Genomic DNA, 25,362 nt, shown 5'->3' on the forward strand with positions numbered 1-25,362 from the left:
TTTTCACTCTAGCCCAGACTGACCTGGAATTCACTATGTAGTCACAGGGTGGCGTTGAACTCATGGTGATCTTCCTACCTCTGCCTCCCAAGTGGTGGGATTAAAGGCATGCACCAACATCCCTAGCCAAAAATAACTTTTTCAAAAAGGCTTTTTTTGTTTTGTTTTGTTTTGTTTCTCCAGGTTGGGTCTTACTCTAGCTCAGGCTGACCTGGAATTCACTATGTAGTCTCAGGGTGGCCTTGAACTCATGGTGATCCTCCTACCTCTGCCTCTCAAGTGCTAGGATTAAAGGCGTGTGCCACCATGCCCAGCTCAAAAAGGCTTTAATAGATCTTGGTTCCCTCAAAAGTGTGGGAAGGATTAGTCACTTAATTCTTTGAGTCTCTCAAGCCCAGAGTCCCATCCTTCTTTCTGTCTTGTAGATAATTCATATATCAGGTCATATAGTCAAATGACTACCAAACTCACTAATAAATGTTTGTTGAATTAAGAATTGTTTTAAAAATTGTATTTGTGTGGGTGTGTGTATGAGTGCCTCAGGGCCTCTTGTCATTGTAAAACACCACCAGACAATTGTGCCACTTTTTGCATCTGACTTTATATAGGTGGCTCGGGAATTGAACTGGGGCTGGTAGGCTTTGCAAGCAAGCCCTTTTAATATCCGGGCCATCTTTCCAGCTCAAGGATTTTTTAAATTAAAGTAACTAGAGAACATATGCTAGTAATGGGTGTACTCTTCGATAGTGATAATATTTATACCTGTTAGACAGCCAACAAAGAAACCAGAAAGTAGTTTATGTGAAAGCAAACATTTTTATAATCCTGAGAACTGCTTTCCATTTTTGACTAATTATAATTTGTAATATAACTTTTCTTTATATTATTATAAAATAATTGTCAGAGTTGGTTTGAATTCATAACTGAACACATATTTTGTGCCAATCAAGAGGCCAAACACTGGGGGACACAGAGGCAGTTGGTACTATGTTGAGATTGAAGGGGATGAGGTGGACCTCTGAGATAGAGGGAGAGAAGAATTGTGAACTGGAAGTGACAAGGGAAGCAAAAATAATTGTGATTCATGGTTCCAATATGAAATTTTGTTCCTATATGTTCAGGCCTTTGCTGCTCACATGACAGAATTAAGTACCTTACATTTAAGCACTTAGACTATCTGTACACTTAAGTCTATTCTGTCTACACAGTCATCCTCAGCAATTGCAATTTAATACATACAGAGCCTGAGGCACTGAAAGCATAAATAACTTTCCCAAGATCACTTAGTTTAAGAAGAGATAGAACTAGGATCTGAACATAGGAAGTGTGCACAAAGTCTAGAGTTCTAACCACTGTCCTATGCAACTTTTCAGTTTTTGAAGAAAGAAAACACTTTTTTTCTTTTGTTTTTTTTGAGGTAGGGTCTCACTGCACCCCAGGCTAACCTGGAATTCACTACATAGTCTCAGGGTGGCCTTGAACTCCTACTGCTACACCTAAGAAAATTCTTTGGCCTAAGGCAGTTTTTAAAAACTGGATTTTATTACTAGCTTGTACAATAGCAACATTCTGTTCAGACGATGAAGGTCTGTAGACAGGACCTTTTCCTCTGCTTGAGAGTCCACTATGGTCCTCATGGAGACCTCTCCTTTGGACACAGTGGAATTCAGTCTGGTGGTTGTAAGGCAGATGGTGGAGCAATCCAGGAAGGTCAGGGAAGGACAGAGGATGATGTTGTGGCAGTTTGCTGAGTATGCAGGTCTGGGAACATTTGAGTCAGGAGCCATTGCCAGGAGGAAACTTCCCAGAAATCCAGTGGGGGAAGTTCAGAGAGACTATCTACACAATTTTGTGAAATGAATAAATATTCCCAGGGGATTATTTAATAAATTAAATGAAAGGTGACCTCCATGATACTTTATTAATTTGCATCAGAACAAGAAGTTAAAAAATCATAAAACATAGAAAGAATGGCTATGCTCAGCCTTTTTCCTGTGAAAAAGAATCAAGTTGTCTTTTTTTGTTGTTGTTCATCTTTATTTTAATTCATGTTTGATCGCAGATTTATCCATTAAGCACTATACATTTACAGAAGTTCCAAAGAAACTGATTTGATGGACTTAAACTTAGGGAGGACTCCAGAGGGCTGGAGTTCAAACCCAAGCTTTTATGGGTTAATGTTTACCAACCAAGCCACATCTACTGCTCTAAGTAACAAAGGAGAGGCAGACACAATTGGTGCTGCAAATGTGCCAAAGGGTTTCAAATTCATACTCCAAAAGCTGTGTTCCATCCCTAGTATTGCACAAAATGAAATAAAGCCCAAAGGTCAAAACCCACAAAACATTACCAGCTCTAATTTAAAAGACCCCAAGTCAAGCATGTAGTCAGTTGCCACAAGTCATGTTTGGCTCCTCTTCTTTCCTTAATGAAGTTACTTGAAGTAGGAAACAAATTCTGCAAAAGATCGATTTTTAAAATAGATCAGTAGTTTGAAGCCAAGGCAATTTCTTAATCACGTATGACACAAAGAATGGGTGATATGATTATTTCATGCATGGTTTATCTCCTCAGTCATGGTCTACAGGACTGAGAAGCCATAGGAATATGCAGGTGCAGACTCAAGGCCCAGCTTCATCTCCAATGTTGTGGAAAGGGACTGTACATCCTAGGGCAGAGCCCTGTGCTCCCCTACGCCATTTGGACAGAACCTCGGGAGAGTGACCTCCTAAGATATTCAAGTTGTCTTGCATGAACTTTTCTTTAATTCAGCATGTCACATATACAAAGTTCTCATTAGATTGTTCTGTTTTGCTCCTAGTAGATGCAAGATCTAGGGAGTTTAGTTTATTTAGCTTTGTACCAAATACATTAACAGCATAGAGATATGGGTCACATACAGTACAGACAGAAAACAGTGTCCAAGGCCCTGGGAATGTGTATAGCTTTGTTGAGAATTGGACATCTCAGAAGAGGGAGAAAATGAATCTAATCTAGCTGTTGGCTCCATAGTTCCACCATTTTGTCCTAATGAAGCCATGGTTCCTTGTGATTATATTGGTCTGTCCTTTCTGTTTCTGACACTGTAGGGACTAACTTCTATCAATGCTTGATATGAAATTGTTTCTGTTGAGTTGGAGAGATTTCTCAGTGGTGAAGGCCTTTGTCTGTAAAGCCTAAGGACCTGAGTTTAATTTTCCAGGACCCATGTAAGCCAGATACACAATGTGGCATGTGCATCTCGAGTTGGTTTGCAGTGGCTAGAGACCCTGGCAAACTCATTTTCTTTTTCTGTTTTCTTCTGTCTCTGCCTACAAATAAAAATAAAAAAATAAAGAATTTATAACCTGAGCTGTAGTGAGACAGTACCTCAATCCCCCCTTTTTTTTTTTTTTTTTTTTTTTTTTTTTTTTTTTTTTTTGGTTTGTCGAGGTAGGGTCTCACTCTAGCTCAGGCTGACCTGGAATTTACTATGTAATAGCAGGGTGCCCTTGAACTCATGGTGATCCTCCTACCTCCACCTCCCGAGTGCTGGGATTAAAGGTGTGTGCCACCACACCTGGCTTCCAAATTTTTTTTTTAAAGAGTTGAATTCATGCCAGCTAAGAAATATAAGTGATGAGGCTAACAGTTTTATTCTCTTTTTATATTCACATATGAGGTCATGACACTAAGAAGAAAACTCTATGATTATGGGTTTTACTTCCTTGTAGAAAGATATATTCAGAGCTAAGGGGAAGTCCACCTGTGATTCTGATTGGATGTTTTGAGACACTGTTAGCATTTGTTAGGTCTAGAAGCCCTTTTAGTAAGGCTGTCTATGCTCTCTCTTCAATTAGAGCAGCACTTACTGCTTCTAGCTCTTCATAGTTGAACTCAACAGACTACACAATTTGCTTGTTTCAAATACTAGTTATTGTTTAGGTTACAGTTGGCTATAAACTTTCCCTGTAATAATGCATGCAACATGTGCACACACATATGCATATGTAAGCATAATGGAATGGTTTTATTTGTGGAGTTTTCTTTTTCTCCTAAAATGGCATCATTAAGGATTTTCTACTTCTAAAAGTTATTTAGGGTAAGTATATTTAAAAATACATTTTACATTTCTAGGGACAATGCTTAGTGCTCTAGATTAGGTGACAAGACTGATCTTTTTAGGGAAGGGGCTAATATTTACTTACTTCAATAAATAATTTAAGTGCAAGTAAAATTATCTCCAAGTCTCCTTTATTACCTTTATATAATTGAATAATTTAATTATTGTGCTACCATTTAGATTTACTTCTTTGTACTATGACTAAAAATTATGTTTATTAATATCTTTACTTTTTAGTTATTTAAATTTTTTGAGACAGAGTATTACTCTTCAACTCAGGCTGTCCTGGAACTCACTCTGTATCTCAGACTGGTGTTGAATCCACAGTCATCCTTCTGCATCAGCCTTCTACATGCTGGTATTACAGGCATGAACCACTATGCATGATTTCATTAATATTTTCAGATGCAGATGTTTTTAGAGGCAGAAGGAGAGAAAGAAAAGGCCTCTAACAACATGTATTTGTTTCCCAAAGAAGATGCAGTATAATGTGTATGTGTCAGCTCTTTACCATGGTAATCTGTTGAGTAATATTCCTGAGTTTTATTTCTATAAACACTGGGGAACTGGACGTTTAATGAAAATAAGTCTTTGCTTTCAGACAACTCTCATATCTGTAAGTAAGATTAGCTCAATCAGGCAAAAAGAAAGACATGATAGCTGGTTGATGTAAATCCTGTTGGGAAGAACTTACCATTCTTAATTTTATTCTTTGGAACTGACCTATTTCTGATGTTGCCTCCAGGATAGATCATGACCTAACTGGCAGAGATAACTCTTATTCACAAGTTTGCTTTAAAAATTATTTGGTTTAGAGATAAGCTGACTAATTCATTTGAGAGTATGATAGCTTAACCTTGTGTTTATTTTCCCCTTCTCCTCAGAGATGGTCACAGATAGTCTTTATTTAGCTTTCACTACCTACATTATTCTCCAGGACAAGTTCTTTCTTTAATAAACACATTAAATTTTTTTTCCCACAATACTCTATAATTGTGACTATTTTCAGTTCACATGTAAGAATGATGAGAAGCATAGAGAGTTTTGCTAACTCCATTCTAAATCGCATTTCAAGTCAATAGTGGGCTGAAAAAAGCTCTCATCTATTTTCTCCCAGGCCCTTCCTATACAAGAAGGCATATCAGTTTTCTGGGATTGATTCATCTGAAGCATTTTTTTTACCTGCTGATTTTGTGGTATCCAAATGTTGGAGTTCCTTGCACTCAGATTTAATTACAGCTCAGTATAACTATGTAGTATATTGTTCTCAGATGACTGGGCATCTTAAGGTCTGCTTTGACTCTCAGGATTATGTGAGTAAGCATCTTCTTGTTTGGGCCTGAAATTGAAGGCCTAGTAATTGGCAGTTAATGGCTAAGATGATGGAGAGACTGATTTATCAGAAGACAGCTGGGCATAAATAGGTAATGAGGCTGCCTGGCTTCCTGAATGGAGATGAGAAAATGGGAGCTGGTGCTAGTGTCAGCAGAGTTCCTCTGTCTCCACTTGCTGGAGCAGAGACCACCTTGGCAGCCCACGAATCAGAGTCTAGGGCTATTGATGCCCTAAGAACTGGAAACTTGGCAAGGCAGGTCCAAGGAATGTCTGTCAGGAACTCATACAGTGGAAGCCGTTCTTTAGCTTGCATGGGTGGCTTCAATTAGAGGCTCTTGGAAGTGGAGGTCTACACAACAGGATCTGTATCCTTAGAGATATCCCTAAATAAAGACAACAGTTTATATTTAGATTAATAGCAAAAATATTCATATTAAGTAAAGTCAATGACAAAAACTGAAATTTGAGTTAGAGAGCAAGTTCTACCTCTTTGAAATTCCATGGTAAATATCCACCTTGTAGATTCACATGGGTAGCTCTTTGATAACTACCATAGGGTTTCAGTCTTTGTCTGTTAATTAAAGAAACAAAACCAAGTTTATTGAGGCTACTCTTTGGGAGACAGTATGCCAAGGTCTGTGTAGAGATGGATCTGGAAATTAATCCCTTTTTCCTTTTTTGACTTTCACTGATTCCCTTTCCCTCCCCCCATTAAAAAAACCTTTAAAGCTGTTGTTATTTTTTTTTTAATTTTTTGTTAATTTTTCTTTATTTATTTGAGTGACAGACAGAGAAAGAGGCAGATAGATAGAGAGAGAGATAGAGAAAGAGAGAGAGAGAGAGAGAGAAAGAGAGAGAGAATGGGCACATCAGGGCCTCTAGCCACTGCAAATGAACTCCAGACACACGTGCCCCCTTGTGCAACTGGCCAACGTGGGTCCTGGGGAATCGACCCTTGACCCAGAGTCCTTAGGCTTCACAGGCAAGAGCTTAACTGCTAAGCCATCTCTTCAACCCAAGCTGTTATTTTGATTGAACTCAACAACCAAATTTAGGTACAAAATTGTCTAAAAAGTATACATTTTTTTTGTGAGAAATAATTTGGGAACGCTGGGTGTGTTGATGCACACTTGTAATCCTATCAGGGAACCTGATGCTGGAGAATTGCTGCAAGTTCAAGGTCAGCCTGGGCTACATAGCAGGTAACAGGCTAGGGAGGGCTACATAGCAAGGCTGTGTCTCAAGTGAATGGAAATGAAATAATAATAATATTCAGTAATTCAGCAAATAATGATCAGTTTTCAAAGTTAATCATATTTTGTCATAAATAATAAAGGGAAAAGATGAGAATTGAATATTATCACACATACCTTCATATCAATTTCCCACTGATTTCTGGATAACAAGTATATTTCTTAGGTCTGTTTGGAGTGGTGGTTTTTCAACTTGTGACCAAACACTAGAATTGGATGGGTACTTCTTTTAAAGACATTATTACTTAGAATCTATTTTTGACTAAATAATCATGAGTCTCTGAATTTGGGGCACCAATATTAACAGTTTAAAAAAAAAAAGCTTTCTGAGCAAGACTTACATGCACCCAGAACTGAGGCACAATGGCTTAGAAGTTTCTTAATGTCTATAGTTCAAGGCTGAACTATAGATGCCTCATCAATTTAGTATTTAATATGATTTCCTGATTGTGCTGAGATGTTCCTTATTTTTTGTGCCTTTTTTTTCGTGGAGTGTTTACCACTGTGTTGTCAGTGTGAGAAGCACCGACTCCCCCTCAATAAGCTGACAGAGGATGGCTGTTGTATATTGCACATATATCTATTACTTTACCTATACAAATTTTGTTATTATTTGCTTAGTAGCTTCCCTTTTATACTGTGAGATTTCTGGGTACAGAGCCACATCTCACTCATCTTTGTAGTCATAGGAACTGGTGTGGCAAGAAATGCCAAGACTGAATGGACTTAATTTTGGCAACAGATCTACAAAGTATATATTGTCATTCTTTTACTTTTTCAGAGAAGAGGACTTCTCATTCAAGAGGTGTTGCAGTCAGGTTCACATTGCTTGTAGAAATCACCTGACCAAGAGCAGCTTGTAGCTTGTAGGATAAAGAGCAAGAGGTGTTGCAGTCAGGTTCGCATTGCTCATAGAAATCACCTGACCAAGAGCAGCTTGTAGGTTTATTTTGGCTTACAGGCTTCAGGGGAAGCTCCATGATGGCAGGGGAAAACAATGGCAGGAGCAGAGGGTGCACATCAACCCCTGGCCCTCATAAGGTGGACCATAACAACAGGAGAGTGTGCCAAACACTGGAATGGGGAAACTGGCTATAACACCCATAAGCCTGCCCCCAAAATACACTCCCTCCGGGAGATATTAATCCCCAAATCTCCATCAGCTGGGAACCTAGCATTCAGAACACCTAAGTTTATGGGGGACACCTGCATCAGACCACCACATTATGCCCCTGGCCTCCATAAACTGATAACCATACATGATGTAAAATACAGCGCATTCCTCCAACTTTAAAAATCCCCATAGTTTTTATCAATTCCAATGACATTCATACATACCCACAGTTCAGGATCTTTCAACTGAGCCATAATACCAAAAAATAACCTCAAAAAACCCATAAAGGCACAGAATAAACATTCACACTGCAAAAGATGACATTGGGCATACTAAAGAAATATTCAAGCAATACATGATTTAAACAGGGCAAACACCAAACTCTGTAGCTCCAAGCCCAACAACTCTAGTCAGTGAGAAGTCTCCAAGTTTGATAATTCTGACTAGCAATAAGTCTCTGACATTCCAATTCCGCCTCTCCAGCTAGGCTACTCACAGTCCTGGAAAACTTCATCCAGGGCTGGTAGCTCTCCTTGGCAGCCATCTTGTGGCTCCGGCATCTCCACTGGGTCTCCACTGCAGTCCACAGTTCATCTTCATGGCTCCATGGGGTCTCCATGCAGGCAACCAGCAAACCTGCTTCATACTTTCCATGGCCATTTCCAAAATACAAGACTGTGTTGCAAACTCAATGACCCTCTCTTTCCTGCATTTCTTATGCCTCCATAATACCAGGTAGGGCATCAATTTGTTAATCCAGGGGGAATAAAGCAAACTTTGAAGAACAGGACACTTCTTGAGCACCCAGACCCTTCTAAAAGAGTCTACATTTTTCCTGTTGCCCCAGTGCAGGTCAGCTGGCCCAATCTCAAAGGTTGTTATCTATCAAACATTTGCATCTGAACAGGCAGCAGTTCACCCAAAGATTTCTCTTCCTATGCCATATTCCTCTGCTCACACCAGTTCATTTCTACACAAAACAACCCTGCACAACTTCTCAGGACACATGCATAACAGCAACCTTCCCACACAAACTGCTAGCCCCGTCTAGGCAAAACTCTTTCTCACCCTCATAAGCCAAACCTCACAGTCGATAATTCTCACAGCATTCAGGTCTTTTTACTTTGACCAGAATGATCCATCAAGCTGTACTTATAGCACTGCAAGGCATCTCTTAGACCAAGGTTTCAAATCCTTCCACATTCCTCTTGAAAATCAACTGTAAAAGGCCAAAGCCATATAGTCAGGTGTCTAGCAGCAACCCCACTCCTCGGTACAACTTTACTGTTACAGTCAGGTTTGCATTGCTGGTAGAAATCACCCGACTAAGAGCAGCTTGTAGGAAAAAGGTTTATTTTGGCTTACAGGCTTGAGGGAAAGCTCTATGATGGCAGGTGAAAATGATGGCATGAGCAGAGGGTGCATATCACCCCCTGGCCCACATAAGGTGGACCAAAGCAGCAGGAGAGACTGCCAAACACTGGCATGGAGAAACTGCCTATAACACCCATAAGCCCACCCCCAACAATACCCTCCCTCCAGGAAGTGTTAATTCCCAAATCTCCATCATCTGGAAGCCTAGCATTTAGAACTCCTAAGTTTATGGGGACACCTGAATCAAACCACCACAAGAGGCATCCAGAAACTTGCCCCAGTTTATTCTGCTTGTAAATGAAAGACCCAGAACTCAAGTTCCAACTACCTCATTAAAAATCATTCTGTAGGGCTGGAGAGATGGATTAGTGGTTAGGCGCTTGCCTGAGAAGCCTAAGGACCCCGGTTCGAGGCTCGGTTCCCCAGGTCCCACGTTAGCCAGATGCACAAGGGGGCGCACACGTCTGGAGTTTGTTTGCAGAGGCTGGAAGCCCTGGCGCGCCCGTTCTCTCTCTCTCCCTCTATCTGTCTTTCTCTCTGTGTCTGTCGCTCTCAAATAAATAAATAAATAAATAAATAAATAAATAAATAAATAAATAAAAAATCATTCTGTAAAGAGTGCAGGTTGTTTTGTTTCATTTGTTCTAAATTACCTGCTGCCAAGCACTATTTTGGCTTTTGTTATAATAATTCAGATGATTGGACTTAAACAATAGTCTTATTAAAGATAATATGTAAATGATATGTAGTGTATGATGGCTCATAAAAACTATGGGTATGAATGAGTTGACTGGACAGAATAGGGAGCTGTATCTTAGATACAGAAATATGGAGGAAAACTACTAGTGGTCTTATATATGTTCTGCTAGAACCCACTGTTAACAAGTGGCATTATAGTGCAATTCATCACAGGATTGTCTTATAGTTTAACTAACTAGCCACTCTCTTGCTGATATCTCTACAACAGATTCTAAAATGAGAAATAGTCATCTTGGTAGATGTGGGGATCAGTCTCTTAGCTCTACTGATGGAGGTCCCTTGAAGCAGTGGGGTAATGAGTAGGGTATAAGTGAGGCTATGGTGATTTATTTGATGTCAGAAAGAGGGATAATATATAAAAGTGATACTATTGGTATTTTTGTGTTTTACTGAACTCAAGATAATAGTCTTCTAGAATTACAATTATATTGGCAATTAAATGGCAAGAAGTGTTTAGGAAACAAGACTAGCTAAAGATTCTGTTATATAGTTAACCTTTTAAAATATTTTGTTTTTATTTATTTATTTGAGAGAGGGGGAGAGAGAGAAAGAAAGAAAGAATGGGTGCACAAACAAACTCTAGATGCATGTGCCACCATTTGTGTCTGTCTTACGTAGGTGCTGAGGAATCAAACCTGGGTCCTTTGGTTTTGCAGGCAAGTGCCTTAAACTGCTAAGGCATCTCTCCCGCCCAACGCTTCTTTTTGAATAACGTCAATTACTTTTACAATTGCCATATGGTATGAGACCATTTAGTTGGTAATAATCCCACTCCACTGCCATTGGTGGATTCATTATTCAAGCTGAAGTTAGTTAAGAACACTCACTACTTTTTTTTTTCCCAAGAAGATATTGTGTATGGATACAACATGTGCTAGAACTGTGTTTTCCCTCTTGTTTACCCTCATTTCACAGCAGATCCTCCTCAGTGGGGTTGTTGGCATTACCATGGGGTTGTGGGTTATGCTTCGTAGAAGCAGCGGTCAGTTCTTGTGGGGAGACAGTGCCTCTGGGCATGACATCCTAACATATGGCTCTTATGGTCCTCTGCCCCCTCTTCCACAAAATTCCCTGAGCCTTGGTGGGCCTTTTTTTGTTTTTCTTCTGGTTTTTGAGGTAGGGTTTTACTCTATCCCAGGCTGACCTGGAATTCACTATGTAGTCTCAGTTTGGCTGTGCTTGGATTTAAGGTGAGCACCACCACACCTGGCAGTGGGCGTGTTTTAAGTATACTTCAGTGATGAGCTCTTAGCAACCTGTGAATTTCTGCTTGGGTATGTATTGAGTATCTTTGACATCTGTCTCCTTCACCCTGGCACTGATTGTCAAACACACCATGGAAGCAACATCCTTGCTTGTCTCCCCAATTACTCTGTGGTTTCTCCTGGGCATTGACTGATGCATGGGGTGGTTTATCTCCTTGGGTCTCGTTACCTTCTGAAAAAGAAAAACAGATTCTCCACCATAGAGTGAAGTCAGCATAGGCTAAATTTGATAAGTGTTATTAGTTTAGGGGAGAGTTTGATGGATGTAGGCCCTCTATTGGCCAAAGACTACTAGGAACTTGATTTTGGAGAGCATAATCTTTGTCTTCATAGGATTCTGACTTGGTTCCCAGTTCCAGGTATGGGTTCCTTTCCACTGAGCAGATCTCATAGCCAATCAGAAAGCCATTGGTTACCCATCAAGGCTGTGTGCCACCATTGCACTGGTGTGTACTTCTTGTCAGGCTGGTTGTTTCTGAGCAGTTTAGACCCCTGCTTGCTCATACCATTGTTGGCCACATTCTCCCAGTAACTCATGTAGTGTTTTCCAGCACTAGATGGATGGACTGTCTGGGGACTGGCTGTCATCTGGATTCCAGCCTTGGCTGTTCGTGTTCTATGTTGGCAGTATACAGCGTCTTCAGAAATAGGGTTGTAACTTTAACCTGAGGTGGGTAGTCAGGTGCTTTGACAGAAGCCTGTCTTGTTTTGAAGACCTGTGGGTCTCTCTAATCAACAGCTCAATGTGGGTCACAACTATTTTTGGCACTGCAAGTTACAGGTCAGAACCAAAATTTTTTAAGGTTAGGCTTCATCTCACCCTCTCCAGGACACTTCTTTTTGGGAATTCCTCCAATGCTACTATTGAGGGTCATATCTTTTAGTCTACCTTCAAGGAGACAGTTTTATATGGTACCAATTCATTTGGGGTTTAGTTTTGTGTTATACCCAATCCTTCCCCTCCTTCCAAACCCTTTCATCCCTATTATTTGGGCCTCAAGTTTCCTGTCAGATATGTCAGCAACTCAAGCTGATCCAAGTTAGGAACCACAGAGGAGTCTCACTACCTTCTTTCTCTTTATGTTGAAGTTTTACCTTGATTGTTTCAGTGTCGAATTTTCTGTGATTAAAAAAAAAAGACTATCAATAAATCAGTCTGGAAATTTTGTCTGGGATATGTAGGTTGGCCCTAGTTGGTTGATGCTAGATGATGTGAGGAGAAAAGGACAGACTGCCAATAAACTCACTTCATTAGGAACATGGGGATTATATAGGGTATATGAGGTTCTTTTTCCCTTAAGATTCTATGATTCATTTTTGAAATTAGAAATTAAAATTAACAGCATTTAATTATATTGATTAATTAAGATTCTTGCCATCTGGATAGTTATTTTATGTTTTTACATTTTCCCCTTGAATCTTTGTTTCACAGCTTCTATAAGTGTTAGTCATATTTTATCATACTTATTTCATATTTCCTTAACAATGAGTATGTATTTACATTTGGAACTGCAGTATTCTCTCACCCTAAACTCTTTGGAAGAGTTTTCAATAGTAGAATTATCTTTTTTTGTTGTTATTCCAAAAAGCCTTGTTATTATTAGTCACATTCACTTTGGCACACCCCAGGTGTACCGAATATGCAATCCCAGGGATGGTTGAACCCTTGATACTCCAGAGTCTGGGGTGCCTTTTCCCGTGATGCTCTGGTTCTAGGGAGCAGGAGCACTGACAGCCTCACCATGCTATGTATAGCTGCTCAAATGGGTTTTAGCTGCAAATAATGTCTATTGTTTTTTTTCTTATTGTAGGAATTATACATGTTTGTTTTAGTTTTTTATTATTTTTCAAGGTAGGGTTTCACTCTAGCTCAGGCTGACCTGGAATTCACTGTGTAGTTTCAGGGTGGCCTTGAACTCATGGCGATCCTCCTACCTCTGCCTCCTGAGTGCTGGGATTAAAGGCGTGTGCCACCATGCCTGCCCTACATGTTTGTTTTAGAAAATGGGTACATGTTAAAAAAACCCCCACAAAACATAGTGAACACATAAACAGACTAACAAATAAACCACAATAATGTAAACAATAGATAACAGTCCTATGGTTTAAATATAGCTATGCTACTGTTTGTGTGTGTGTGTGTGTGTGTGTGTGTGTGTGTGTGTGTGTGTGTGTGTAGGAGAGTGTGGCAAGAGGACACTGGCTATAATACCCATAAGTCTACCCCCAGGAGGTGTTACTTTCAAATTTCCATCAGCTGGGAACCCAGAATTCAGGATACCTAAGTTTATGGGGGACACCTGAATCAAACCACCACATTCCAACCCTGACCCCTATAAATTGATAACCATCTATGATATAAAATGCAATGCATTCGGTTCAACTTTGAAAGTCCCTGTATTTTTATCCTAATGATGTTCAAACATCCCCATAATCCAGGGTCTTTTAACTGAGCCATAATGCCATAATGCCAAAACAAAACAAAACAAAACAACAAAAAAAAAACCAACAACTACAACAACATCCACAACTCAAAAAACTCATAACATTCATATTGCAAAGATGGCATTGGGCATAACAAAGAAATATTCAAACAATACAAGATTTAAAAGGGCAAACATTAAACTCTGTTGCTCCAAGTCCAACAATTCTAGTCAGTGAAAAATCTCCAAGTCCAATAATTCTAACCAGCAACAAGTCTCTGGCACTCCAATACCACCCCTTCAGCTAGGCTACTCACAATCCTGAAAAATTTCATCTGCTGTCTTTGGCAGCCATATTTTCAGCAGCTCTCTTTGGCAGCCATCTCGTGGTCCCGGTATCTCTACTGTAATCTATGGTTCATCCTCATGGCTCCATCAGATTTCCATGCAGGCAATCCAGCAAACCTGCTACACACTGCCCATGGCCGTTTCTAAAACACAAGACTGCATTGCAAATTCAATGGCCCTCTCTTTTCTACATTTCTTGTACTCTACAATACCAGGTAGGATGCCAGTTTGTTAATCAAGCAGGGAATAAAGTAGACTTTGAAGAACAGGACACTCCTTGAGCCTTCAGTCCCCTTCAAAAGAGTATTCGTTCTTCCTTTTTACCCCAGTGCAGGTCAGCTGGCCCAATCTCAGAGGTTGTAATGTCATGTAATTGAATGGGCAGCTGAATGGGTAGAAGTTTCAGCCCAAAGGTTTCATTTCTGTGCCATATCCCTCTGCTCACACCAGTCCATTTCTACACAAAGCAACCCTGCACAAATTCTCTGGTTATGGGCATAACAGTAAGCCTCTCCCATGAACTTCTCCTAACCCAGTCCAGGCGAAGCTCTTTCTCACTCTCACAAGCCAAACCTCACAGTCCATAGTCCTTACTGTATTCAGATCTTTCAACTCTGACCAGAATAGTCCATCAAGTTGTACTTACAGCAATGTAAGCTATCTCTTAGGCCAAGATTTCAAATCCTTCCACATTCCTCTTGAAAATCAGTTCTAAAGGGCCAAAGCTACACAGTCAGGTGTCTAGCAGCAACCCCAATCTCGGTATCAATTCTACTGTTGTAGTGAAGCTTGCATTGCTGGGAGAAATCACGCGACCAAGAGCAGCTTGTGGGCAAACAAGGTTTATTTTGGCCTACAGACTCGAATGGGGGAAGCTCCATAATAGCAAGGGAAAATAGTGGTGTGAGCAGAGGGTGGACATCATCCACTGGTCAACATCAGATGGACAACAGGAATAGGAGTATGTGCCAAAAACTGACAAGGGGACACTGGCTATAACACCCATAAGTCTGTTTCCAATAATACACTGCATCCAGGAGGTATTAATTCCCCAATCTCCATCAGCTGGGAATCTAGCATTTGGAACACCTAAGTTTATGGGGTGACATCTGAATCAAACCACCACAGCACTATATACATATATATTTTATTTTGCCTCCTTCATTCATATATTCAGTGTATTTTGATTCTACTCCTCCCACTCACCCCTTCCCCTCCCATTAAAACCATTCTTATCCCTATTATATTCTTATCCTCTTTCAACCCCTTGCCTATTTTTTTTTTTTTTTTGATGTTTTGAGTTAGGGTCTCATTCTAGCCCAGGCTGACCTGGAATTCACTATGTAGTCTCAGGGTGGACTCATGCTCATGGTAATCCTCCTACTCCTGCCTCCCAAGTGCTGGGATTAAAGGCGTGTGCCACCACGCCTGGCTCGCTCTCTCTATTTTTTTTTTTTTTTTTTGAGGTAGGGTCTTTCTCTAATCCAGGCTGACCTGGAATTTACTGTGTAGTCTCAGGCTGGTCTCAAATTCACAGTGATCCTATCTCTGTCTCCTCTGTGCTGGATTAAAGGCATGTACCACCATGGCCAGCTTTTTTGTTTGTTTGTTTTTTTGAGGCAGGGTTTCACTCTAGCTCATGCTGACCTAGAATTCACTATGTAGTCTTAAGGTGGCCTTGAACTCATTGAACTCATGGTGATCCTCCTACCTCTGCTTTTGGAGTGCTGGGATTAAAGGCATGAGCCACCATGCCTGGCAGCTAATTTTTTTTAAAAATTTTTTATTTATTTATTTGAGAGCGACAGACACAGAGAGAAAGACAGAGGGAGAGAGAGAATGGGCGCGCCAGGGCTTCCAGCCTCTGCAAAGGAACTCCAGATGCGTGTGCCCCCTTGTGCATCTGGCTAACGTGGGACCTGGGGAAGTGAGCCTCGAACCGGGGTCCTTAGGCTTCACAGGCAAGCGCTTAACCGCTAAGCCATCTCTCCAGCCCTAATTATTATTATTTTTTAATCCACTGGTTTAAACTAGGGTTACTTGCTTCATCATGGGTGGAAAGTTATTTGCACCACTTAAGGACATGACTTGTCCTTCCCCAGCAACTATTAGTTTCCACTCTGGAATGTATAGGGGCTTGCATGGACCTCTCCCTCATCTATAATAAAATATTGACAGACTCTTTCATGTGTAGGAAACCACAATTGCTATGAGGCCAGGAGTGTAGCAGAACTTGTATTCAGAGACAGAATTCTGCAACTTTACTTCCCATTCTCCTGTTCTTACATTCATTCTTTATACATCTCTGTATTTACCTCACTTTTTGCATAAAGAAATATGTGTGTTCAATGCTCTTAGTAGTACCAATCTATGGGAAGGAACATAGATTTTTAAAAGGTGGTTTAACATGCTATCCAGTTGCACATCCCTATTATTGGATTCCCTCTGGGGTGCCTAGCTACATATGTTTGAACAGATTTATTGTACCCAGTATGTAAAGTGGGTGTAAAATTCAGTAAGAAAGTAGTTTGTTACTGCCATCACATTCATGTGACTATTGTACCAGTGGGCATAGTTTGCCTGACAGATCAGTTGTGGTATGCACAGGGTTTGCAGCTCAGTAGGTTTGTTGATGGCTTTTCTTCCCCAGCAGATTGCGTAGGACCTTTTGGTACAAAGCTTCTAGCTTATTTCAAGAAAATGAAATGTATAGTTTCTTCAGCAATAGGTATTTACCATATAGTCCCTCCCTCTTTTAGGCAAGCTATCATTCTAGCCCTGACTGACCTAGAAATAACTCTGTAGTCCAGGCTAGCTTCAAACACATGGTAATCCTTCTACCTCAGACTCTAGAGTACTTAGATTAAGGATGTGAGCCACCATGCCCACCTACTATCTACTTTGGTAGGCAATCAACAGCAGTGAAAATAGCCCATATTGTTTGAGGGGCCTCTCAGATCTCTTGTCCAACAACTCATTAGAAGGTATCTCATCTCTGCCACCAGGATTTTCAATTAATACCTTATTTTACTGGGAGGTAACTTTCATTTAAATGCTTTTTTTTTTAAAGTTTTAAGTTGGCCTTCCAAATAGCAGTTTTTCATATGGTTTATTCATGTACTTAATTTTAGTTATCTTCCTACCACCCCCATCCCTTCTACATCCTCCCATCCTATCCCTGCTTAAATATTTTTCTTCCAGTATTACTACCCTTCTACTTACATGATCCATGTGTTCTACTATCCCTGAATAACACCCCTCCTCCCCCCTAGCCCTTTATAAGCTTCATGGTCTCTTCAAACACTCATTCTGACTTATACCCTGTAATCTAGATATTTGAAGATAGGATCTGCATATGAGACAGAACATGTGCTGTATGTATGCCTGAATCTGGGTTACTTCAGTCAATATGATTTTTCTAGTTATATCCATTTACCTACAAATTTCATTTTTATTTAGATGCTATATTTTTAGAGTCCCTTGTGATTCTCTCTAGAAGTTCATATGATATTGCATGAAACTATGATTTTTTCCAAGAAAATTTTGGTTAGTGAAATGTACAGAGGTTTCATTTTACTCTTAGAGAGATGTGGAAGCTATGACATTGGATTTGGCAAATTAGAACTGAAGTATTATTTATTTTTAAAAACATTTTAGGGGCTGGAGAGATGGCTTAGCCATTAAGGCACTTGCCTGTGAAACCCAAGAACCCTGGTTTGATTCCCCAGACCCACATAAACCAGATGCACATGGTGATGCTTGTGCCTGGAGTTCGTTTGAAGTGGCTAGAGGCCCTGGCATACCCATTCTCTCTCTCAAATAAATAATAAGGGCTGTAGATATGGCTTAACAGATAAGGCACTTGCCTTCAAAGCCAAAAGGACCAAGGTTCTATTCTCCAGGCCCCACATAAACCAGAGGCATAAGGTAATGCAGTATCTGGAGTTCGTTTGCAGTGTCTGTATGCCCTGGTGCAACCATTCTCTCTCCCTCTTTCTCTCTCAAATAAATAAAAAATTTAATAAATAACTAAACTTAGAAAATATTTTTTTTAAATTATTTATTTATTTATTTGAGAGCGACAGACAGAGAAAGACAGATAGAGGGAGAGAGAGAGAATGGGCGCGCCAGGGCTTCCAGCCTCTGCAAACGAACTCCAGACGCGTGCGCCCCCTTGTGCATCTGGCTAATGTGGGACCTGGGGAACCGAGCCTCGAACCGGGGTCCTTAGGCTTCACAGGCAAGCGCTTAACCGCTAAGCCATCTCTCCAGCCCAGAAAATATTTTTATTAAGTGCAGAGAGACAGAGAGAGAGGGACAGAAGAGTGCACCAGGACCTCTGGCCACTATAAATCAACTCAAGATGCATGCACTACTTTGTGCATCTGGCTTTATATAGGTACTAGGGAATTGAACCCTAGCCACTAGGCTTTGCAGGCAAGCATCTTAACTGCTGAGCAATCTCTGTAGCCCCTATAGTGTTATTTATTTTTCTTTTAAAGAGAGGCCTGCCCACCTGGTAAGCATATTTTTTATTTTATTTTTATTTATTTGAGAGAGTGAGAGAGAAAGAGGCAGAGAGAGAGAGAAGAAGGAGGAGGAGGAGAAAGAGGAGGAGAATAGACACACTAGGACCTCCAGCCTCTGCAAACAAACTCCAGACACATGGGCCACCTTGTGCATCTGGCTTACATGAGTCCTGGGGAGTTGAACTGAAGTCCTTTAGCTTTGCAGGCAAATGTTTTATCCTTTAAATCACCTCTCCAGCCTGCAGTATTATTTTTAAAGTATATATTTGAGGTAGTATGAAAGATTTTAAAAAGGATTGCCTATCTTCCTTGTAAATAGTTTGTATCATTTATTATTTCATTCTTGGATTAAGCACATTTTCCTTTTTAAAGGTCCAAAGCTCACTTTTGAAGGTGCTATTAATTTAATATACAATAAGATTAATAAAGTCTGAGAAAATTTGTGTTTTGCCACTTGAGACAAAGTATAGAAGGAGGGCTCTTGTCCTCCTTGATTGGATGGCATTTTACTTTGTGTTCTTAGAAGGTACAGATTTTGTCTTTGTGTGCTTGCATTTATTCTCATGTTGAATTGGCTTTCTCATTTGTGATACTGTAAACCTTGAATAAGTATTAAGAAATATTAATCACCTAATTGCATGGCCGAGTTAATAAATATGCTTAATCTCATTGATCTTGCAGTTGACCCATGTTGACCAGGCAAGCTTCCAGGTCGATGCTTTTGGAACATCATTCATTCTTGATGTCCTGCTAAACCAGTAAGTGTTTGCTGAGCCACCCTCACTTTTGTCAGATGCATATTGAATCCAATTTCTTGTCCTGTACAATCTTTTAGGACTATATTTTCCTTTGTCTTCCCATATTGGTTAAATACTGTATTTAAAACTATTTTATCTATTGACTTTAAAGTATTAACTGTGATATAGAATAAATAAATTATATATATGAAGGTGCAAAACTCTAAAACTTAATATGTAATAGAGGGCAAGAGTTACTTCATTATTTTATATAATAATATCTATGACTTGAGTTTAAATGCATGACAGATTTTGAAAATAATACTTAAGACATTGAAATGTCTTTCACAAGAAAAGCAGAAAAGAGAAAGCTGTATTAACTCATCTCTGCCAGAACTAGGTTTGTATTTCTGGGCTGGGCAATGTTGAATCACAACTTTGCTGGAACCATCTATGCCACAGTTCAAGAAGACAGTTTGAGGCCAGAAAATCTGACACGTAGACCATGAGTGAGATTTGGAGCCCGCATCCTTAATGTTGAGAAACCAGGTAGATGGAAAACTTTAACCTAATTTGCTAAAGAGTGTAAGAGTAATGATGTGTTACTTCACTGTCTAGATGGTAGCTATTAGCCACTTATAGCTATTTATATTTACATTAGTTAGTTAAGTAAAAATTGGTTGGATGTAGTGGTATCTGCCTGCAGTCCCTGTTGCTAGGAGGCCTAGAGAAAGGATCAGTTGAGCCTAGGAGTTTGAGACCAGCATGGACCATATAGAAATGTCATTTAAAACTTTAAAATTCAGTTTCCAACTTGCATTTAACAATATTTCAGGTGTTCAATGGCCAAGTATGGTTAATGATCAGCTTACTGGACAAGATTTGATGTCAGGTTCCTATTTCAGTAAAGCAGGTTTTTTTAAAAAATTATTTATGTACACAGTGTATATAGTCAATTTAGTACCATCATTAGCCTCCTCCCTGCCCACCCCGTCCACAGGGACCCTCGTCATTGGGGATTGTGGGTTGTGCATTGTAGGGTTAGCCATCAATTATGGGGAAGAGGCAATGTGTGCATAATGACCCAGTCAATGTGTGGTGCTAACATTCTTTCCACCCCCTCTTCCGAAAATTTCCCTGAGCCATGTAGGGTTCATTTTTGGTCTGCTTCAGTGATGAGGTCTTGGGAGCCTCTGTGCCTCTGGATATCTGATTTGGTAGGAGTTGATTGTTCTCTGTGTTTATCTCCTTCACCCTTGTGGGGGTACCAGGTTCACCAAGAAAACAGCACCCTTGCTTGTTTTTCCAATTATTATTAGTTTCAGCTGGGGCACTTTTGAGTTATGATGGGGTGGTTCTGTCCTTAGGATCTGCATCTATGTGAAAAAGAGAAACAGATTCTCCAATGGAGAGTAAGGTTAGCACCAGATAAATGGGATAACCATTTTTTAAGAGAGAATTTAATAGGTGTAGGCCCTCTTGTAGCCCACAATTGGTGGTAGCTTGATAATGGAGAGTGGGCTCATTTTTGGATATGATTCTGACTTGTTTCCCAGCTCCAGCTATGGGTTCCATTCCACTGAGCAGAACAGTTTTCCAAATCAAGAGCAGTTGGTTTCCCACCAAGGCTGTGTGCCACTATTGCACTTGTGTGACCATCACAAGAGGTTATTTGCTGTTAAGTAGGTTAGACCATGAGTTGCTTAGACAGATGTTGATCTTTTTCCCCAGTCGATTGTGTGGCACCTTCTGGCACTGGAGTGCTGGCTGACTGGGGACTGCTTCTCTTCCAGCTTCCAGCCATGTCACTCCATGTTACATGTCAACTGCAAATGGTGTCTTCAGCAGTAGGGTCTTACCACTAACCTTTGGTGGGTCATCAAGTACTCTGACAGAAATATGGCTTTCCTTTAGGAAACCTTGTAGGTCTTTCTGATCAAAAGCTCATTGTGGATGATAGCCACTTGCTGGTACTGGGAGTTACAGGTCAGTGCCCACTAAGAGAAGGAAGAAAAAAATAAGTAATATAAAAGAGTTAGAGAGAAGAGAGAAAGAGAGAGAGAGAAAGAGAGAGAGAGAGATGCTGTAGATGATTTTATGTACATTTCTTATTCCAAGATTTTCAGTTTGTCTTGTTTTTCTGCTTCTATTACTTTAAGAGCAGGATTGTAAAAAATTAAATAAAATCTCTAAAAGCTTTTTTTTTTCCCCCTTATAAAGCAATTCTAGGGCTGTAGAACAAGTAATTTATTTTAACTGGAAATGAAAACGAAATAAGTTTATGGTAGCTGGATTTTGTTGCAGAATGGATCCAGAAACACATATTTTTAGATTGGAATGGAAGGGAAAGTATCATTACATAATTTCCCTCAAAATGTTCAGTAAACAAGATTATGTATAACTAGATAATACAAGAGTTCATTCACCCTTAGGGTTGTAACTTCTATGGGAGGTTATATGGAAGGCTAAAAGCAAAAGGCACAGTCAGTTCTTATTTTGTCATAAATATGAAGAAAAGGGTGGGAAGCAATCTTCCTTCATGAGATTATAGTTATGAAAGTTTACTCTTTAGGACAGATATATTAATAAAAATCAAACATATGGCCTGGCAAACTTGTCCTCAGGCTACATTGGCCATTTCCAGTGGTCAACAATGGGCACTGTATTCTTTTGGAAAACATTCCCTGGGGGGGGGGGGGAAACAGGCTCAATAATGGTATCTAACCATATTACCTGAGCAATTCAAGCCAAGTCTTTCCCTACAAATCCCTCTAGCCCTTCAAGACATGAATAAATTCCCCAAAGCAATGCAAGATTACTTGGAAAGAAATTCCATTCAGCAGTATTCCTTGGTGTTTTTAAATCAGGTATTTTGACTATGCCCCCAGCCCCTACCCCATCTGTCCATCCATCCATCCATCCATCCATCCACCCACCAATCCACCCACCAATCCAGCAACCAAAGAAAGGAATGCTTCAAATGTACTGGGGTTAGTGATACTGCGATGGGAAACATGAAAGAACTCATTTTGTTTTATATAGCTAGTGCTTTTGGGAAGAGATTCTGCTGTAGAGCTCTCAGATCTTGGGTGATCCAACTGTAAAATATTTTGCAGTTCATCACACTTTTCTTATTTAAGTAACAACAAAATATTTTTTCTTTTACTCTGTGATCCTTACAGCAGTCTCTTTCCTGTTTTACAATAGGGGATGGGAGCTGAACTAAAAATTCAGACAGGACTTAAATCAGCAGATGGGGCTAATTATGTAAAATTAGAGATGTCCCGGAGACAGCTGGGGAGGTTGGGAAGGGATTAAGAGTAAAGTCAGACAAAGAACACCCAGATTAAGTTTTAATAGGCAGGTTTAGTCATGTCTTTCATTTAAGGGAATCACGGGCCAATTATTACCCTCTGGCCTGCTTTCCACAGGGGTGGTTAGAGTGGGGGCTTGAGTTCACAGGAGTGATAGGGATGATAGTAGATAAAAGACATGGTATGAAATTCAATTGGAATCAAAAGCTAGTTGTGGAAGAGTCTCATTTACTTAAATATGCTCTATTTACAATGTAGTTGATGAAGGTGATTAAAAATGAGAGATGAAAATAAGATTATAATTAAATGTTGTTTGTGATGATAATGAATAGCAGAACTCTCACTGTTATTCATAAATCTGTAGCTGAATATCCTTTTCTCCCACTCAGTCATTGTAGTAAATATTGCTTTATATATATATTTAGTATGAAATTATTATATAGAAGATAAATCTATGTTGAATAATTTAAGATCCATATTTTCATTTCACATATGTACACCCAAACATCTGTACACATGCACACATACATGTTTCAGAGAGTGAGTGTGTCATTAATAAAATGCCTGGTGTGGAGATTAAGGTGGTCTTTGAATAGTTATTGTCAGGGACATACCTTTAAGGAAGTGACATTTGTAAGAGGCTTCTAAGCAGAGGGAGTAACAGTATGGGTGAAGGTGCTTGGTATGTTTGAGAGAAGGAAAGGTAGTTTAGGAGTGAAACAGGGTGAGCTGAGAGTGTTAGTAAAGCAAGGTTAAAAATGTAAAAGGAAGGCTGGAGAGATGGCTTAGCGGTTAAGTGCTTGCCTGTAAAGCTTAAGGATTCCGGTTTGAGGCTCTATTCCCCAGTACCTACGTAAGCCAGATGCACAATGTGGCACATGTGTCTGGAGTTCATTTGCATTTGGCTAGAGGCCCTGATACACCCATTCTCTCTATCTCTCTCTGCCTCTTTCTCTCTCTGTCTGTCACTCTCAAATAAATGATAAAATAAAAAATATTTTAAAAATATAAAAGGAGGAGTTGGAGAAATGGCTTAACTGTTACAGGTGCTTTCTTTTAAAGCCTGTTGGACCAGGTTCAATTTCCTAACCATCCATATAAAGCCAGAGAGGCATTGGCTTACATTTGGCAAGAGATCCTGGCATGACCATATATACATACATGAAAATAAATAAATAAATAAAATTTTAAAAAATATTTTATATTTATTTATTTATTTAGACAGAGAAAGAAGGGGGAGAGAGAGAGAGAGGGAGAAGGTGGGAGGGAGGGAGAATGGGCATGCCAGGACCTCCAGCCACTGCAAACAAACTCCAGACGCTTGCGCCCCTTGTGCATCTGGCTAACATGGGTCCTTGGGAATCGAACCTGGGTCCTTTGGCTTTGCAGGCAAATGCCTTAACTGCTAAGCCATCCCTCCAGCCCAATAAATACAATTTAAAAAGTAAAATGAGCCCAAATATCTTGGGCCCCAGGCAACAGAAAGACACTGGATGTTAGTCTGATGATCTTCCTACATTATTTATTTCTTCCTTTATTGGATATTGTCCATTTATTCAACAGATTCCTTTTTTCATTCATTAATTAATTTATTACTATTATTAACAACAGCATATTTTGTATGGATACATGTTTTGGTACCCTCTTTTCCCTTTTCCCTGTCCCATTCCACTGGGGATCCTCCTCAATGTGGTTGCAGGTATTTCCCGTGGGGCTGTGGTTTATGCATTGTGGGAGCAGCAGTTGGATTTTAGGGGAGGCAATGCCTCTGGGCATGATGTTTCAACCTGTGGCTCTTACAATCTTTCTGCCCCCTCTTCCAAAAAATTCACTGAGCTGTGGTGAGTGAATTTTAAGTCTACTTTAGTGATGAGCTCTTAGGAGCCTCTGGATCTCTGCATTGGTAAATGTTGAGTATCCTCAGGGTCTATCTCCTTCACCCTGGCACTGATTATTAGGTCCATCATGGAAGAAGCACACTTGCTCATTGCCCCAATTCCTCTATGGTTTCAGCTGTGGCTTGCCTGAAGTGTGAGGGGTGGTTTATCTCCTTGGATCTCACTCCCTTCTGAAAAAGAACAGATTTTCCAATGGAGAGTGAAGTCAGCATAGTTTAAGATGGGCTAAGCATTAATTTAGGGAGAATTTGATGTATGTAACCCCTCTTTTAGCCAAAGACTAGTGAGAGCTTAACCCTGGTGAACATAATCTCTGTCTCCATAGGATTCTGCAGATCCATCTGTTTTATACTATAATTTTTTTAAAAAACAATTTCTTGTGAAGATCTGCTCATTGATTATGAGGAATGTTATCATCATGGCATTGGTTGTTGTATAAGATGTTGTAATACTTGGTATGGAAAAAACTCTCATTATTCATTTTGTTTTTATGGTATTCTTTGTGAAAGAATCAAATATAGTTGAGTACTAATGGACTATACTGAAGCAGTATATTATACTTAATTTGAAGAAATGGCACTAAAATAAACTACAGCTGTTTATTCTCATACTACTATGAAGTTTGCAGACTCAAATACTAATAATGGTTATTTAAAGTCAAATTTATAGGATACTTAGAAAACAGGTTAAATTGGAACAGTTTTTTTTTTGTTGTTGATTTTGGTTTTGGTTTTTCAAGGTAGGGCCTTAATCTAGCCTAGGCTGACCTGGAATTCACAATGGAGTCTCAGGGTGGCCTCGAACTCATGGCGATCTTCCTACCTCTGACCTCTGAGTGCTGGGATAAAGGTGTGTGCCCAGCTTTTTTTTTTTTAAACATAGAACAATAAACTCCCTTATCACACTGGCTA

The 25,362-nt window shown here is 39.8% G+C and overlaps 1 protein-coding gene and 1 non-coding gene across 12 annotated transcripts in view; one reads left to right on the forward strand and one right to left on the reverse strand.

Annotated features, from left to right (window-relative positions):
* Adam22 (ADAM metallopeptidase domain 22) overlaps window positions 1-25,362 on the forward strand; it is a 255,202-nt gene that overhangs the window by 23,641 nt on the left and 206,199 nt on the right. For all 11 annotated transcript variants that reach the window (XM_045160147.1, XM_045160149.1, XM_045160150.1 and 8 more), the window contains exon 3: window positions 19,184-19,260. In XM_045160147.1, the coding sequence (XP_045016082.1) occupies window positions 19,184-19,260 (77 nt within the window). The remainder of the gene's footprint in view (window positions 1-19,183; window positions 19,261-25,362) is intronic.
* Window positions 2,545-2,746, reverse strand: LOC123464247. The gene has a single exon (XR_006639478.1). It is a non-coding gene; the product is annotated as a small nucleolar RNA SNORA73 family (small nucleolar RNA).

Source organism: Jaculus jaculus, chromosome 10, assembly GCF_020740685.1.
Source record: "Jaculus jaculus isolate mJacJac1 chromosome 10, mJacJac1.mat.Y.cur, whole genome shotgun sequence".
Classification (NCBI taxonomy): Eukaryota; Metazoa; Chordata; class Mammalia; order Rodentia; family Dipodidae; genus Jaculus; species Jaculus jaculus.